Source organism: Nothobranchius furzeri, chromosome 2, assembly GCF_043380555.1.
Source record: "Nothobranchius furzeri strain GRZ-AD chromosome 2, NfurGRZ-RIMD1, whole genome shotgun sequence".
Classification (NCBI taxonomy): Eukaryota; Metazoa; Chordata; class Actinopteri; order Cyprinodontiformes; family Nothobranchiidae; genus Nothobranchius; species Nothobranchius furzeri.
The window spans coordinates 93,156,655-93,175,071 of record NC_091742.1 but is presented as its reverse complement, the minus strand read 5'-3'; the positions used below and the strand labels follow the sequence as shown (position 1 = coordinate 93,175,071).

The window sequence follows — 18,417 nt, the reverse complement described above, 5'->3', positions numbered from 1 at the left end:
ATTTACCAGGCCAAACCTGGCAGTAAGCGGCGGGTCCCCATCACAAGCCGTCATAGAAGCCCGACACAGAGGCCACAGGTTACACGGATTCACACCACGCTGGCGGGGACGAGGAGAGCAGGGTTTTCGGGACTGGGGCGTCCCATCCAGGCCGAAGACAGGTACCAGCCAGGCACAGACAGGATCCAACTATCGTTGAGAGAAGCGGAGGGTAGGCACCGCTCCTTGTTTTCTAAATAAGGGCTTGTGAGAACAGCAAAAAGAAGCTTTCAGCTTCACCAGGAAGCCGGCCCGGCGACCCCGGCGACGGTACTTATGCCGGAGAGGTGGATCTGGGACACGGCACAGGTGAGCGGGGATCTCCGATATTAGCGGCGGCAAAGTTTTATGTCCAGCTTGGTTCCATTTCCCCCAGCTTTTGGCAGAAGTTCGGAGATCCAGTTGGGATAGGCGATCATATACCAAGAGAGAGTTGGCATTTCCTACAATAGTCAATAAAATCAAAACAAACAAACATAACACTGGTAGTGACAGACGGCAAGCCATGAACACCGGCGCCATCTTGATCTTGATCCACCATATACACCCACTCTGTGTTTATTTCAATGGCGAGTCAAGTTTAAAAAGTTAAGAAATGTATTACTAAACAATTTAAACATGACAATTTATGAAAGCTTTGGTATTAAAACTTTGGTATTAAAAAGCAACCCTTTGTTTGGATGGATCTAAGGTGGAGTGTGTTTGTTTGCAGGTGAATGCAATGTATCATAAAGTGTATCTTGGAGAGAGGAGCATTCTGGGTAAAAAAGAATTTGGTTTGCGAATAGCTAAGTTGTTCTTATTAAAGATCATCCAGGCGCAATCTGTCGGAAGTGTCTACCTCACCGTCAGACGACCCTCTGGTTGATCCAGAGGTCAAGGGAGGTTGTTGTTCAGCCTCAAGGTACTCGGTCCGGTAGGAAGACCAGTGGTACCAACTCTCTGGTCCTAGAGATGCTGCATGCACACAGGTGGAATTGGTTGGCATCTGAGCAAATTCTTAAGGAAACAATATTAATGATGATGATAATAATAACGATAATAACAATATATTATGTAATAATATTTTATATAATAAAACATATAATATATATAATATAATAGTAACAATAATAATAATAAAATAACAATATTAATGACGATAATAATTATACCAATATAATATATAAAACACACACACACACACACACATATATATATATATATAAAATATAGCAACTACAATAATCATAATAATATTAATGATGATAATTATATTACAGGGTATCCGCGGGTCCTTAAAAAGTCTTAAAAAGTTTTAAATTTGCTTTTCAAAATTTAAGGCCTTAAAAATCCTTAAAAATTACAAATAATCCTTAAATACAGTTTCCAAAGGTCTTAAATTACCAAAGGCCCACTAAACAAGATTCTTTTATTTCTATAAAAATTCTGTGAATTTCTAGTCAGTGTTCAGGATTTTTTGTGTATGATGTTGGTGGAAGCGGAACCGTACACATTCAGTTGGTTGTGAAAGGGGGCTATTTTTAGATGAGCACATTAGCTGGTTAAGCTAGGGGGAGCTTGTGCCATGAAGAAGTTGAATGGCAACTGGATGGCTAATCCCACGTTCGTGATGTGGTTAGCACCGGTTCCAGGCAATAGCTGGAAATGATAGCTTAAATTTAATATTGAAAATAGCTTAAATTTGGTCAAAGTGGCATTAAAAAAGGTCTTAAAAAGTCTTAAATTTGGCTCCCTTAAACCTGAAGATACCCTGTATATATATATATACACACACTCAAAAATATAAACGCAACACCTTTGTTTCTGCTCTGATTTTTCATGAGATGGACTTAGATCTAAAAGTCTGTTACGGCATGTTTGGGATGTGCTTGACCGGCGTATACGACAGCGTGTACCAGTTCCCACTAATATCCAGCAACTTCACACAGCCATTGAAGAGGAGTGGACCAACATTCCACAGGCCACAATTGACAATCTGATAAACTCTTTGTGAAGATGTGTTGCACTGCATGAGGCAAATGGTGGTCACACCAGATACTGACTGGTTCTGAGTCCTCAGACCCCCAATAAAGCAAAAAACTACACATTCCAGGGTGGCCTTTTATTGTGGGCAGTATAAGGTACACCTGTGCACTTCTCATGATGTTGGATCAGCATCTTGATGTGGCACACCTGTGAGGTGGGATGGATTATCTCAGCAAAGCAGAAGTGCTCATTATCACACATTTAGACTGATTTGTGAACAATGTTTGAGAGAAATGGTAATATTGTGTATCTGGAATGAATTTTAGATCTTTAAGTCCATCTCATGAAAAATCGGAGCATAAACAAAGGTGTTGCGTTTATATTTTTTTGACTGCATATAGGGCTGCAACAACGAATCGATAAATTCGATGAAAATCGATTACTAAAAGCGTTGGCAACGAATTGCGTCATCGATTCGTTGTGTCGCACAACTCTTCCAAAAGCGCCCCCCCCCTTCCCGCCCGCCGTTGCGCGCAGACCAGAGCAAGTCAGATCAGCGCGAGGGAGAGCCGCAGATCAGCGCGAGGGAGAGCCGCAGATCAGCGTGAGGGAGAGCCGCAGATCAGCGCGAGGGAGAGCCGGCAGATCAGCGCGAGGGAGAGCCGCAGATCAGCGTGAGGGAGAGCCGGTACCGGCAGATCAGCGCGAGGGAGAGCCGGCAGACTTGCGCTGCTGCGAACCGGTTCCGCATTGTTGCGCAGCGATCCAGGCAGCTGCTTCCAGCGCACAGTCCATTCTCAAAGTGGCGCAACCAAAAAACTATAATTAGCACACGATCGTTCATGTCCGCACATGTTCTCTATTTTCTGTCTTATTTGTGCCTGAAGCTCGCTACTGCGGAGCTCATCACCTGTGCTGTGGTGATGTCACCTCACGCAGCATCGAAAACGCGCTCTGCGCTTTTCGGTCAGGAGATCCCTTTGATCTGCTCAAAAGTAACTGGTGAGGTGAAAAGGTAAGAATCCAGGCAACAGATTTTCTGGAGAATTAAGAGGAGATGCAGGAAGATGAGAGACAGACAGGACAGGAAAATAGTTAAATAAAAACAAGAAAACAAAACAAAGTGTTGAAAAGTAAAATGTAGGTAGATTTATCTCTACTACACGTTTTTACCAGTAAAAAACAATAAGTTCTACACATGTAATATTTATACATCTGATACAATTCAGATCACCTTCAAAACTCAGTCACACACCCAGGGCCGTTTCAAGACATTTTGGGGGCCAAGGCAAAATGCCCCCCCCAATAACTGGGCTCCCCAGAAGCCTCTGTGTAATTCATGCCCTCTCCAGTAGTGTTAGTTATATGGTGTTTATAAAAGCCCCTCAGACATTACTGACATGTTCTAATATTATCAGATGAAAAACTAAATTATCAGACATGCTGTCTCATCTGCTGCTTTTCTAAACTTGCAAAAAGTAACAAAATCATTTGAAAGCCACTATTTGTGGATTCTCTGAAAGTTTCCATGGAGTGTGGGACAACTTATTTTTTCATTGATCCTATCGTCTAATCTCACAGCTGAAACAAGCATCCTTAATAATCTGTGCACAGGAAGTGTACCGATGCTGTAGTAAAGTATAATAATTTATTATTAATAAAACCTTGTCGCAGCACTAAAGCAGAAAAATGAGATTTTGCATTAAATATGCAAAATATTTACATATGAATTGTTTTAGAGCCCTTTAATTGGCAGAATCTGATATTAATTTAGTTATTACGAAAAAATGGGTCCCAACATGGTTTGTGTGGCGTTGCCATAGTGTGACGTCATAGGCACAGATCCCCTATGTCCTCTTGTTTGGAAATGGAAATATGGTCACCCTACATTAAACAAACTGTCCACCCGGGCTTTTGCGCTGCACAGAGACGCTTCGCTGCCTACGACTGAATGTCAGTTGAGAGTCAGTCTCATGCAGACTGACCAATGAAGAGAGGGCCTCAAGTTAAGACCCTCTCCTCATTGGTCAGTCCACACGAGGTGGGTCAAAGGTTACTCTGGGCGGGTTACGTGTTGTCAGGCATTCAAGTATTGAGTATATTTACTGCATATTACAGTAAAATATTCTGTATGTGACCACATTATGGTGATCCTTGGGTCGTGATGATGGAGCCCTTGAATATTGTTGCCCAGGGTACAACAAAGTGTTAATCTGGCCCTGGTTCTGCCGTCACATTCCCGCAGAAACTGGTTGATCACACCGGGGCCAGACTACTAGCATGTGGTTTTACAACCACAATGTCCTCAGAAGCAAAAATTCTTTTAAAAGGGAGGGAGGAGTCCTAACTGTTGCTGCAGGCGTGTTGTGTGAGAGTGCAGTTATATACTGGTTAATATATTTTTGGGTTCAGTTGCTTTCATGTGGCCTAATGTGAGTCTATTTGGGATCATTGGAATGATCAGCAGCATTTCTTGATGTGACTTTATGGCAGTTGCCCAGGGCATCATCGCAAGGAGGATGGCATTCATTTACTTTTGTTTTATTTGGTATTTTTTCAGTCATTTTTGGAAATAGTGATCAATTTTGATTAATTCACAGCCTATGTTTAATTACATTTAAAATAAATGTCAACAGATGAGATCAAACAAAACAGATGAGAATTGCCCTTAAGCTGTTTAACTTGGACCAAGCATTTTAGGTCACAGATAGATGTAGCTTAGAGTCTCTGTCTATACACCTTATAAGACAATTTAGGTGATGGCATGTTGTTTTTCTGCTGTTGAACTGTTTTCTAATAATGTTGTGTTAAATAAAGTGAAGGAAGGAGAGAAATAACGTTTCCCTAGCAGTTTTTAAAAATTTCCCCATGTAATCCGATTAATCGATTAATCGTGTCGAGACCCCATCCGATTAATCGATTATCCAAATAATCGTTTGTTGCAGCCCTAACTGCATATATGTATATACACATATACAACAACAATAAATCTCCCAAAATGCTAATTAGTAAGATTTCTTTGCTTTGTAGTGCTCTAGCCTGCTGAGAGCTTAAAAGTGAAAGATTGTTACTGACAGCAGCTACATCTAAGTGTTTATTCATTTTCCTTTTGACTGAATAGTTGCTGATTTTATCTTGGAGACGTTTCTCCTCACATAAGCTTCAGATCTAAAGCTTGGGTTGTGAGTAGGAGGCTTAGAAGTTCTGGTCAGAAACAAACACGCTGATTGTGATGGAAGTTTTTATTGTTCCTAAAGTAGAAATCTGTTTTTATCTAAATGAAGTTCATGTTCTTGTTCCTTTTTCCCACATCATGTAGCCAGTATCACTCATGGTGTAAATATAAAGGTATGGTGGTCTGTAACATCATGTGTCTGTGTTTCCTACAGATGTTCCACAGCTGGAGCTGGTTAAAGAAGAAGCTCCTGAAGAACAGAGTGCTGGTGTGGACCAGCAGGACCCAGAACACCTCCACATAAAGGAGGAACAGGAGGAGCTCTGGACCAGTCTGGAGGGAGAGCATCTCTGTTTGAAGGAGGAGACTGAAGCTGTCGGGTTTCCTGTTACTGCTGTTTCTATAAAGAGTGAGGATGATGAAGAGAAACCTCTGGTCTCACAGCTTCATCAGCAGCAAATAGAAGACAGAGATGTTCCAACCAGCAGCTCAGCTGACCAGATGGCAGCAGAAACTGGTGGAGGAGCAGGAACTAGCAGGAACCCAGATCTGAACCCTCATGAACAAACATCTGATTCTTCAGAGACTGAAGTTAGTGGAGATGATGATGAAGATGATGATGATGATGGTGTGAATCAGGACTCTGAGCTGTCAGACTCTGGGTCTGAAACTGGAGATGAAGATGATGACTGGAATGAGAGCAGGTCTTCTGAGTCAGATGGTAAGTCTGTCAACAAGTTCTTCACAAGTGGTCTCTCCAGAGACACGTGAGGGAGACGAGTCATCCAGCAATAAGGTCTTCAGGCTGTTTGGTTCATAAGAAATGTGTTAGAGTGAAGCAACATGTAGACTCGTGCAGGAAAGTCCAGAAGAAACCTAAATAATTTAGTCATGATGAGTGTGGAGAAAGGTTTACTACAAATGTAAATAAACAAATCACATGAGAGTCCACACATAGCAGCTGCTGTTCCAGAGTATGGGCCAGCCTCATCCCACCCATACTCTGCTTCTGGCCGCTAACAAGATGGCGCCTGTGTTTGGAATAGCCACAGGTCCGTTTCCACATTCCCACATGTGCTTGCAGCATGATCACGCTACCCCCGTTGGCCAATCAAACCTTTTGTGGGTTTTCTTTCACAAGTCCATTATTTGAGATAGCCACCCGAGCTACATAAATGGCGACCGCTCCATCCGCCATCCTGCTGCATTTCGGCAGCTGAGCTCGGCTGGCACCAGCGTCGCACTCACACATGGCTTCTCTCAACACTTGTGGTGCATTCAAGGAACATTGGAACTCTATGATGGGTTCAATAACATAGCACATTTAAAACTTTTGTAAAAAAACAGAATAATACTGTAAGTCATTGGCAGGTCATTGGCAGTTTGCATGTAACGTTTCTGAATACTAAATACGGCCTGCTTCTTCTTACACAAAAGTACTAAAAACAACAAAACCAAACAAAAACAATATAAATATATTATCTGTTAGGTCAATATATAGCACTGAATCACAACAGAAGAATACATCTCAAGGCACTTGAAAACTACAACAGAAAATTCATTTTAATTCAATCATACATACATTCCTATCAATTTAATATTTTTTGTGTTTAAGAGTTCCATTCTCTTCAGACAAAATATAAATATTCCTTCCATTTTTTTTGAGCCATCTTTCCATGATGTTTTAAAGGCTGCTGTTTTGTATTCTATGGGGTTTTTATTTTAATAAAGTATTAAAAAAGAAATTAAATAATTTTTTTAATAAAGTCAAGTGTTTTTTTTATTTACTCTACAAGACCGGTGACGTCATCACGCAAACCAGATGACGTCATTGCGTCGTATGCAAATTAGCACGTGGCGACATCTAGTGACTTTTGGGTAGGGCTGTAGCGAAGCGTCGATGACGTCGACGGCTCGATTCTAAAAATTCGTCGACGTCAGATCCGGTAGTCGACGCACCGCGCCCACTTGTTGCATCCCCAGGAGTTTGTAAATAGAGGTGGAATCTGCCTGTTTTTCCTCTAGTTCGCCCTCTTCTCCGCCTTCACTAACATCTCCGCCAAATACCGAAGACCCGGAACAATGTCCGTCCGCTACTAGGTTCCTTTCCTGTTTTGCCCGCCTTCGTTTCCTGGCAACGGACAACAACTTCCGGGGTCAAATGCGCTGCTCCGTCTCTATAGCAGATAAAGAAAATCACCGGGAGCGTTTCTCCCTTCATAAAGGAGCTTCTTTCAGACATTAGGAGAGCTGTTTTGGTGGTAGCAGTCTCTCCTCCGTGCTGGTCTGTTTGCTGCTGGGTGTTTTTGGTTTATTTAAACTTGGCAACTTGAACTTAACGTTGGTAAAGCTACTGTTAGCATTTTCGCTAACAGCTTCTTGCGTTTGGATAAGCTGTTACGTTTTGGTTTAGAGTTGATCTTTTTTCAATCCAATCCAATCCAATTTTATTTATAAAGCGCATTCACAAGGCATTACAACCAAACAAGGCGCTGTACACTAGAAATGTTGGTTAATTAAACAAGCGATATTTAAACATGTTGAACACATATAAAAAATAATAATTTGTGGTACAAATTAATAAATGTCTAAATGTAATAAAATCTCCCTTTTATTACATTTAGAGTGTTGTGGGTTTTCGGTTTAGTTTAAGATATCACCTTGAGTTTGGTTTAACCACCCAGTTTAGAGTTTGGAACTTTGGAGATCCTTATTTTGGTCCAAAACCCTGTAATCTTTGCCCAGCGGGACATCCCTAGTTATCTGTACTTTTGTTTTAATTCCCCACAGGCAGAATTAGTTTTATTGCTCCCTACCTGTGGATGGAAAGATTTGTTTTTTTGTAGTTGTAAATAAACCTGATCATCATTTTAACTTTTAAATCCCACATTATTGTCCCTTCCTTTTTGCACACGAGCCAAACTCCCCAGGAAGAGTCGTAACACCACTCGCCTCACGCACATAAGTGACCAAAACAAAGCAGCATGGAGACACTCCATCTTCAACCACCTCTCAGGCAGCAGCCTGCACTCCCAAGTTCTACATGTCACCAGAACATAACCAACCAACACAATAAAAGCAGTGTTATACAAAATGGGAGGCCTGTAGTGTTTATTCTCTTACAGTAACAATTAATCAATTTTTTGGAGGAATTTATTAGAGATTTTTTGGTTTTTATTAACTGTGCAATAGAAAAATAATCATTAGATTAATTGTATAAATAGTCATTAGAATAGTCGACTATTCGATAAAATAATCGTCAGAATAATCATTTTAAAAATAATCGTTTACCCCCAGCCCTACTTTTGGGGGGAACTTCAGCTACTTTTAGCCAAAAACAGTTGGCAACACTGCCAATTGCAATCGGGCAGAAGCTCAAGGCAACTGCCCCGAGTTTCTGCTCTCAAGAGTTTATAACAAAGATAAGTCTGTGTGTGTGTGTGTGTGTGTGTGTGTGTGTGTGTGTGTGTGTGTGTGTGTGTGTGTGTGTGTGTGAGTGAATGCTTTCAGTCATGGAATAATACATTCAGTTAATAATAAACATAACATTTCCATAACATAATCCCTCCTGTTTATCCGAATAGGATAACCAAACAAAATGAAAATAAAAAAATAAAGAACTAATAAAATAATAAAACACGATAAGGCAAACACAACTGACAATAACAAACAGCAGTTTACAGAGACACAAGTGAAATAATGGAAATCAGTGAAATCAACACCATCATAAACTAAAGAAGAGCTATTTCATACATGTTGATGTGAATTTACTGTGATGCAACAATTCTACAGTTTAGAGCAGTTCCTGTAAAGAGATTGGGAAGGATTAGCAAGACCATATAATACACAGAAAACATCAGTAGAGTTTATTGAAACATCAGATGAATTTAAAGCTACAGGTCACACACGGCTGTTTCTGTGAATGAGGAACAGGTAGTATCAATTCATGCAGCTCTAACTATGGCAGAAGCTGAGGCAAACCAGGCGTTCTTCATCAAAGGGCTTGTCCGTGGACTGAGAGTCCCGGTTGAAGAACGGTTTGGAACGGTTAGAGTCCTCGTCCGTTGATCAGGATGGTTTCAGTCTTAAGTTGATGAGTTCCTTGAAGTCCAGGTCTGGAATTCAAGAATGGAGTTTGGGATGTGAGAGCGCACAGTTCAACTTCTCAGTAGGGAGACGTCTGGGTCCTTCCATGGCGTGTTGAGGTGGTTGTCCACTAGGGCTGAATGATTAATTGCATATACAATTAAATAGCGATGTGACAAAAGGAGATTTTCTAATCGCAAAAGCTGTAATTTGACTGGCAGTGATTGGTTAGCACAATTCTAATATACATTGAAAAACCTATAGGGATGCTAATGCTAATATTGCCGATTACATTCTTACAAATTACGAATTAGGAACGTGCCAAATTATTACATTTGGAGTCTAATAAAAAGTAAAAACTGTTATTCATCAAATAAGTATAGACAGATATTTTAGTAAAGCTGGAAAACTAAAATACTTTAACTCCACTAGCTAGCAGCTATGAACGAAATTGAACTACGGAAGCACTGCATCGACAAAACGTCAAAACTCTAAAATCAAAATACTTCAATAAATGAGACACACTTCCTGCAAATCAATTTTCACAATTGATGTTAATACCTATGGTCCTTCAGTGAATGTGCTCCTGGCTTCAATGCACCCTAAAATACTAAATTTTGTTTTTACATGAGTGTTTATGTAGACAAATAAACTTGTTGATATGATATGTAGATCAATATGTAGATGCAAAACCTTGTTTATATTCAGTACAAGTTACATAGATTTTTATTTTATTTTTTGCTTCTGTTAGTTGAAAAATGAGAAATGCCCCTTGAGAAAATGATCACGAATTAAATCGCAATTGCAATATTGAAGAAAAAATCGCAATTAGATTATTTTCCAAAATTGTTCAGCCCAATTGTCCACCTATCAGGGAGCTGATCTTGTCCCCGAAAGTCCTTCTGATCCTTTGACCGTGAAACCAGGTTGGAGATTGGGTGCAGGTGATTGAAGTAGTTCTCCTTTTCCAGCGTCTCTTCTTCACTGTGTCCTGTCGTAGTTGCATCCAGGGGGTCTTCAGCCGAGGTGGGCGCAGGTTATGTTATCATGTAATAATAATGTTAATGATAATAAATCTCACAACACACAAAGTTGTGATTTCTTTTTTTTTTTTTTTTTGCTTTCCTGAAATATTTAGAGTGTTTAGAGCTTTTAATAGATTAAATCTGTTAGATTGTTACTGATAGCAGCTACATTTAAGTGTTTTAGTTTTCCTTTTGACTTTTGTGATGAGTCATGCTTCAGCATGTAGGTGTAAATTCTCAGTCATCCTGGACACCATCAACCTAAGAGATTTAATGAAAACATCTGGATGTTTCTGGTTATTAACTCTCATCCAAGAGACGTTTTCAGCTCTAAGCCTTGGGTTGTGAGCAAGCTTAGAAGTTGTGGTCAAAAACAAACACACTAATTGTGCTGCAAGTCTTTTTTTCCCCTCTTTAAAAAATAAATAAATTTAGTCTAAATGAATACAGGAGTAAACATCACCAGTACTATTAGTGACATAAATACTATTTCAGGTAAGAAATGGCCCCCAGTATGCTACAGCCTTACTCAAACCCCAGTAAAACAAACCCCAGTGAATGGATCTGGGCATCAGAAGATTGAAGGACGCTGGAGGAGAAACACGTGATGAGATAATTTCATAACAACATTTCTGCTGCATTAAAGAGTCAGATCAGCTATTTGCCCTTAGCAGTGGTTAATTAAAGTATTCAAGCTGAGATAAAGCTACTTTTACCTGCAGCTGCAGCTCTTTCTAAACATTTAATCACAACAAACTCATCAGAGCAGCTGCACTTATGACCCACAACAATAACCTTTTTGGGATGGTTACAGTATTTGGGAATTTTGGAATATTTTCAGATGTTTCCATGTTTGCTGTTCTGAGTGTTACGGGCCCTGAGCAAGACTCACTAGGAGTGGTGGACCCGCAACATAACCAAGACGAGACAATCTTAAAATGATGAAAATAAACTTTATTTGGAACTCCTGGACTCTGCGCCTACAGGTGGGATGCTCCAACAGGCCTGTAGGGGCGATGACAAAACACAAAGTGAGAAGATTTAATCCACTATCTCAAATAATAATAATATCCACTTAGGGAAAGAAAACTGTCTTTTTTCAACAATTATTGGAAAGTATATTTAACCCTATTTGAGAGTAAAATCACTAAGTATTAATTTATCATTGATACAAAGGCTCTAGGACCAACAAAGGAAGTCGACAAATGAGTAAAATACAATCAAAGGGGTCTAAGGAGGAATATTTAAGAGTATTAACACTCAAGGAGACTACGGAGGATTATTTACAAAAGGAGCTTTAAACCAAAATGTGACTAAACGTCATGGTAGTAAATAGTTTGCATTTTGCAAAAAATCATGTTGACGAGTTTATTTTAATTATTCCAACAAGAAGTATGTCAATGCCAGAGCAGGTCACTACAAACCCCACAGACGGGAGGGCGGCATTGTGGTTGTCACCTTTTTCCACACCTCGAGTTTGCAGGTATGTTACCACCAGCGTAATTAGCAGTCTTAAGCCTGGTTTAAGCTTCTCCGTCAGCTCCGCAAGGGACAGACACGCACGGATTGACGGAAGCGTTTTGCTCTTTTACTTCTCCGTCTCCTGGGGAGTGTTGCAAAGCAATTGCCCGGCAGGACCACAGAGGGCGTAGCGCTGTTATGTGGGATCCTGTCATGTATCGGTCCAAGATCGTGTGTTTATATTGTGTTTTTTGTATATAAGAGACTTTTAACACGGACATATTTGTCTCTCATTCTCCCACCTCTTCATGCGCTCCCCACCTCTAAACCCATGTTTCCTGTCATTTCTGTCCACAAATAAAACGCTTGCTGCACATCTTTTCACTCCTCCAGTCACGAGAGAATGAAACGTTCATATTTTTAGAGTTTTTTCACGAGGTATTCTTCCAAGCTTCTTCGTGTCTGCCGCTAGTTAAACTCGGCTCTCTTTGCAATGGCGGCGCTGTAAACAACAGCGGCGTCCTGACCAATCACAAGCTTGCATAATCCGTCTCGTTCAACGGATGTTTAAAAAAGTGGGCTCGACTCCGTACGTACTTGCGTGCCTGCCAGATCCCTACACAAGGACGGATAATGGCGTTGCGTGTCTCCGCACTGACGCAGACGGAGAAGCATAAATCAGGCTTTACTGTATTTACGCTTATCCTTAGCTAGCAGTTTCAGGTAGGATTTAATGTCGCCCGCTCTGGCCCCAGGTAAACATTTGACTATGGTTGCTGGAGTCTCTGCCACGTTTCTGACTACGGAGCTGCCAATTACCAGAGTTGGGTTGTCAATGGGTGCATCACTGAGTGACCCCAGCAGGGTCTAAAAAAATCCGGTCACAATCTATTTTTATCTGTCAATGTTTACTGCAGTTACGTTAATCACTTCAGACGAAAAGTTGGGTTGGGCATCGTTTGAATTTGAACGATTCCCCTGTTTCAATTCCAGTTCCTAACGATTCCCGATTCTTTCAAGGTCAAAAACATTACATTTTTCAAATGAGCCAACTAACCACAGGTCCTACTTGGACTTGAATTTTAATTCTATGAACACTAACATCACCTTTGTTTAGACTAAAACGTTTTCAAAAGAGAAACTAAAGAAAGACCGTCGGTGTGTTTATTTCTGACCATAACTCACAGCCTTCTACTCACAACCAATGTGAAGAAGCCTCTAGGATGAGAAGAAAAACGTCTTCAAGATAACCAGAAATGTCCAGCTGTTTTTATATTAAAGCTCAGGATGATCCATGTCCAGGATGACAGAGAATCTTCACCTAATGCAGGAAATGTGAGCAGAAGTGGAAGAAATCTAGGTCACAGCCCTCATTTGAAGACATGAGGTCTGCATGCTGTTCCTATCAAATGGCTGTAAAAAAGGCAAAATCCACGTTTTTATCTGATATTATTAGCTCTAATGAGCATAACCTAAGAGTACTCTTTTCTACCGTGGATGAGATTTGAAATCCTTCGTGTGCAGGTGGACTTGAAGCCTCCTCGACTACTGCTGAGAGGTTTCTGACATAATTTATAGGCAAAACTGAAGCTATTCAAGCTCAAATTCCCCAGCAGTTTAGTTTTATTGATGAAGAAATCTGTTTTGATTCAACTACTTTGAATTCTTTTGACTCTGTATCCCCAGATATGTTGGATGAAATTGTTGGACGGATGAAACCATCCAGCTCTGCACTCGACATCATTCTATCCACTATTGTTAAAAATGTTTGGCCAGCTATTTCAAATATGGTTCATAATGTAATCAACTCTAGTCTGCAGTGTGGGCATGTTCCAAAGAGTCTGAAAAGAGCTGTAATCAAACCCCTTCTTAAGAAACCCGGTCTTGATGTCTCGGTATTATCCAATCATCTACGTATTTCTACGCTGCTATTTCTTTCTAAGGTTCTTGAGAAAGTCATGTTTAAGCTATTGTCAGACCATTTAGATAAAAACAAATTTAAGAAGTTTTTCAATCAGCTTTTAGAACAAAGCATAGTACTGAAACTGCACTTGTGAGAGTGTTCAATGACATTCACCAATATACTGAAGTGGGTGACAGTCTTTTTATTACTCTTAGATCTGACCGCTGCTTTTGATACTCTTGATCATGTTATACTTCTCAATCGACTGGAGAATTTTTTTGGTCTCTGGTTCAGCGCTCTTCTGGATGAGTTCCTACCTGGCTGACAGGTATGTGACTGTTAAGATTGGTAGCTTCAGCTCAAGTGATGCTCCCCTGAAATATGGGGTCCCACAGGGCTCTGTAGTAGGTCCCCTGCTTTTCAATTTATATTTGCTCCCTCTTGGGGCCATCTTTAAGAAATATGAGCTTGACTTTCATCTTCATGCTGATGACTGTCAGGTCTATGCTCCTGTTAAAGCTAAGGATTTAGCTCTGAGTTGTCTTTGTGAGGTTAATAATTGTGGTTGGGTTGTAATTTTTTCCAGATTAATTAGTCTAAGACGGAAATGATTATGTTTGCACCAAGTGGTGCTCCTGTAGTTACTCAGTCTCATATGATGAAAAGGATGTTGTGTCTAATTTGGGTGTTAAGAATGATTCTCAGCTTAAATTTGATGTTCAAGTCAATAATGTGGTTCAAGTATGCTTTTTTCACCTAAAGAATCTTTATAAGTCTTTTTGATGAGGAATCATTTTGAGAAGCTTATTCATGCATTTAATGCATTTTGTTTAGACTACTGCTATAGTCTTTACTTGGGTGTTGATCATGAATGTATTGCTAGGCTGCAGCTAGTTCAAAATGCTACAGCCCGTCTTTAGACTGGCACTGGTCGATTTGATCATATCATTCCAGTTGTTGCCTCTCTGCCTTGGATCCCAGTTCAGTTCTGTGTTGAATTTAAGATTTTGGTTCTGGCCTACAAATGTTTAAATGGCCTTGCTCCTAGCTCTTTATCTGGAATTCTAGTGCCATATGTCCCATCTTGTGGATTAAGGTCAGCTGACCTAGTGAGCGGAACTAACTGTCATCACAAGCTGCTGATCAAGCAGCATGATGCTCATTATTATTTTATGGGTTACAGACGAGTGTTGATGCTCTGTGTTTTTTATTTCTGCAGCGAGCCTTACAATCTCACCTCTTTCCACCCACAGTTTCTTCTTAAAACACGTATTACATTTACTGTTTTGACGCATTTTATTCAGCTTCCTCCGCGCCATGATTTCATTGTGGGATACAAACTTTACAACACTCTCACGGAGTAAAGGTTCGGCAGATATGTTTGTTTACATTTTTGCTGCTGCGCGCCTTCAATGTTAGGGAAAGGAAGGGAGGGGCTGACACAATGCTGCTGTCAGGGTATCTCTAGGCTCCACAGTAGCAGTGACGGACGGCTGGGTTGACCAGCTCTGAGAGGCGTTAATCAGAATTTGCAGATAGCGTTTTTTTCCTTCTACCAATCACATAGTGATGTCTGGACTTAAAAGCAACTCATTAGATTCATAGTTATTTGTTAAAGTAATGCATTACCACAAATAGTAATGTGTTTACCAACATTGGTTATGTATATTACTGATTGTAAGACCCTCCTAGGTCTTTTGTCTTCTCTTTTTACTGAATGTTTTTCTTTTATATATTTCTGCTTGGTTCACTGCAGTTTCAAGGAGGAGAGAAGAGACGGATGAGAAACCTCTGCTCTTACATTTCCACAACCATCAAATGAAAGACGGAGGTGTCCCAACCAGCAGCTTGGCTGGGCAGATGACAGCAAAAGTTGGTGGAGGAGCAGAAACTATCAAGAACCTAGATCTGGACCCTAATGAAAAGACATCTGATTCTTCAGAGATTGAAGTTAGTGGAGAAGATGAAGATGATGTGAATCTAGACTCTGAGTGTTCAGACTCTGGGCCTGAAATTGGAAACGGAGACCATGGCTGTAATGAGAACAAGTCTTCGGAGTCAGATATTAAGACAGTCAACAAATCATTTAGCTGCCCTGTGTGTGGTATACGGTTCCTCCACAAGTGGTCTCTTCAGCAACATGTGAGAGTGACAAGTCATTCAGCAGTAAAGTCTTCAGAGTGTTCGGTTAATACAAAATGTGTGAAAGAGAAGCAACATCGAGGCTCATGTAGAAAAGTCCAGAAACAATCGAAATCATTTAGTTGTGATGACTGTGGGAAAAGATTTAGCCAAAAGTCCAAATTAACCCGTCATATGAAATTCCACACCAGGCAGAAGCCTTTTGCTTGTGAGCTCTGTGGACAAAGATTTAGCCGTAAACATAATTTAAACAATCACATGAAAGTCCATGTGGGAGAGAAGCCTTTTGCCTGTGAGCTCTGTGGATACAGATGTACCGAAAAGGCAAGTTTAAACACACACATGAGAGTCCACACAGGAGAAAAGCCTTTTGCCTGTGAGCTCTGTGAGAAAAGATTTAGCCATAAAAATAGTTTAAACACACACATGAGAGTCCACACAGGAGAGAAGCCTTTTTCCTGTGAGCTCTGTGAATACAGATGTACCCAAAAGGCAAGTTTAAACGATCACATGAGAGTCCACACAGGAGAGAAGCCTTTTGCCTGTGAGCTCTGTGAATACAGATGTACACAAAAGTCGCATTTAAACAATCACCTGAGAGTCCACACAGGAGACAAGCCTTTTGCCTGTGAGCTCTGTGGATACAGATGTGCCCAAAAGGCAAGTTTAAACTATCACATGAAATTCCACAAAGGAGAGAATCCTTTTGCCTGTGAGCTTTGTGAATACAGATGTACCCAAAAGTCACATTTAAACAATCACATGAAAGTCCACACAGGAGATAAGCCTTTTGCCTGTGAGCTCTGTGGATACAGATGTACCTATAAGTCAAGTTTAAACACACACATGAGAGTTCACACAGGAGAGAAGCCTTTTGCCTGTGAGCTCTGTGGATACAGATGTAGCCATAAGTCAAGTTTAAACAGACACATGAGAGTCCACACCGGAGAGAAGCCGTTTGCATGTGAGCTCTGTGGATACAGATGTACCCTAAAGTCACATTTAAATGATCACATGAAAGTCCACACAGGAGAGAAGCCTTTTGCCTGTGAGCTGTGTGGACAACGATTTAGCCGAAAGACACATTTAAAGAGACATACGAGCATCCACACGAGGCTCGAGGGATATATTTAACAACAGTACTTCCAAATGTACTATTTAGTTTTTTTACAACCTTAATGTTAGTCTTGTACCTCTGCTCAACTATCATTGATCAAGTCCGTACTCGGCCCTTGAGCCACCTCTTCTTTTGATTTTCTTTTTCAAATCTCCTTTGTTTTTAAACTCGGACCTTAACCAAACATTTGAGATGTTCATTCATGAAATCTGAATACAAAACAATATTACTTAAAGAGGACCTTTCATGGATGTAAGCTCAAAGAGTCGGAGTACCCGGCCCGGAGGTTTACCGTGGTCCCACCCTGGAGCCAGGCCTGGGGTTGGGGCCTGTGAGGGAGCGCCTGGTGGCCGGGCTTTCGCCCATGGGTCCCGGCCGGGCCCAGCCCGAACCGGATACATAGGCTCATCCAACTGTGGACCCACCACCCGCAGGAGGAACATGAAGGGTCCGGTGCAGTGTTGATCGGGTGGCAGACCGAGGCGGGAGCCTTGGCGGTCCAATCCCTGGACAGGGAAACTGGTTTTTGGGACATAGAACATAACCTCTCTGGCAGGAAAGGAGCAGGAGCTTGTGGCAGAGGTTGAGCGGTACTGGCTAGATATAGTCGGACTCACCTCGACACATAGCATTGGCTCTGGAACCCAAGTCCTTGAGAGGGGATGGACACTCTCCTTTGCTGGAGTTGCTCCGGGTGAGAGGCGGAGGGCTGAGGTTGGCTTTTTGTTAGCCCCGAGACTCTCTGCCTGTGTGTTGGGGTTTACCCCGGGGGACGAGAGGGTAGCTTCCCTGCGCCTTCAGGTCGGGGAACGAGTCCTGACTGTTGTTTGTGCTTATGGGCCAAATATCAGTTCAGAGTACCCACCCTTTTTGGAGTCCCTGGGACGAGTGCTAGATAGTGCTCCATCAGGGGACTCCATTGTCCTGCTGGGGGTCTTCAATGCTCACGTGGGCAATGACAGCATGACCTGGAGGGGTGTGACTGGGAGGAACGGCTGGCTTGATCTGAACTCGAGTGGTGTTTCGTTATTGGACTTCTGTGCAAGCCGCAGTTTGGCCATAACGAACACCATGTTCGAACATAAGGATGCTCATCGGTACACTTGGTACCGGGCATGGACGTAATTTTCACTTTAGAAGTGTGTGTGTGTGTGGGGGGGGGGGGGGGGGGGGGGAGGGGGGGGGATCTTTACAGTATGCTCTAATGGGAAACGGGCTTCAACACAAACCGTTGTTTTCCGCTTGGTCCTAGAGCTCAACCAGTGTCAATTTAATATTGCGTAATATTGTTTTTGGATGGTAAAAAGTGACGGGGTCAAAACCTGACTTTGGAAAAAGTGGGGGGGACATGTCCCCCTTGACCCCCCCCCCCCCCAAAATTACGTCCATGGTACCGGGCAGCCTAAGTCGCAGGTCGATGATAGACTTTGTAGTCGTATCATCTGACCTGCGGCAGATGATACGACCCAAACGCATAGTGAGGGTCTGCTGGGAACGCCTG

General features: G+C 41.5%; 1 protein-coding gene across 1 annotated transcript in view; it reads left to right on the top strand.

Moving 5' to 3' along the window:
• LOC129163060 (oocyte zinc finger protein XlCOF6-like) overlaps nucleotides 1-18,069 on the top strand; it is a 30,159-nt gene extending 12,090 nt beyond the window's left edge. Inside the window, exons 3-4 of the mRNA XM_070548215.1 lie at nucleotides 5,397-5,903; nucleotides 15,414-18,069. Of these exons, the coding sequence (XP_070404316.1) occupies nucleotides 5,397-5,903; nucleotides 15,414-16,933 (2,027 nt within the window). The 3' untranslated portion in view covers nucleotides 16,934-18,069. The remainder of the gene's footprint in view (nucleotides 1-5,396; nucleotides 5,904-15,413) is intronic.
• The last annotated feature ends 348 nt before the right edge of the window (nucleotides 18,070-18,417 follow it).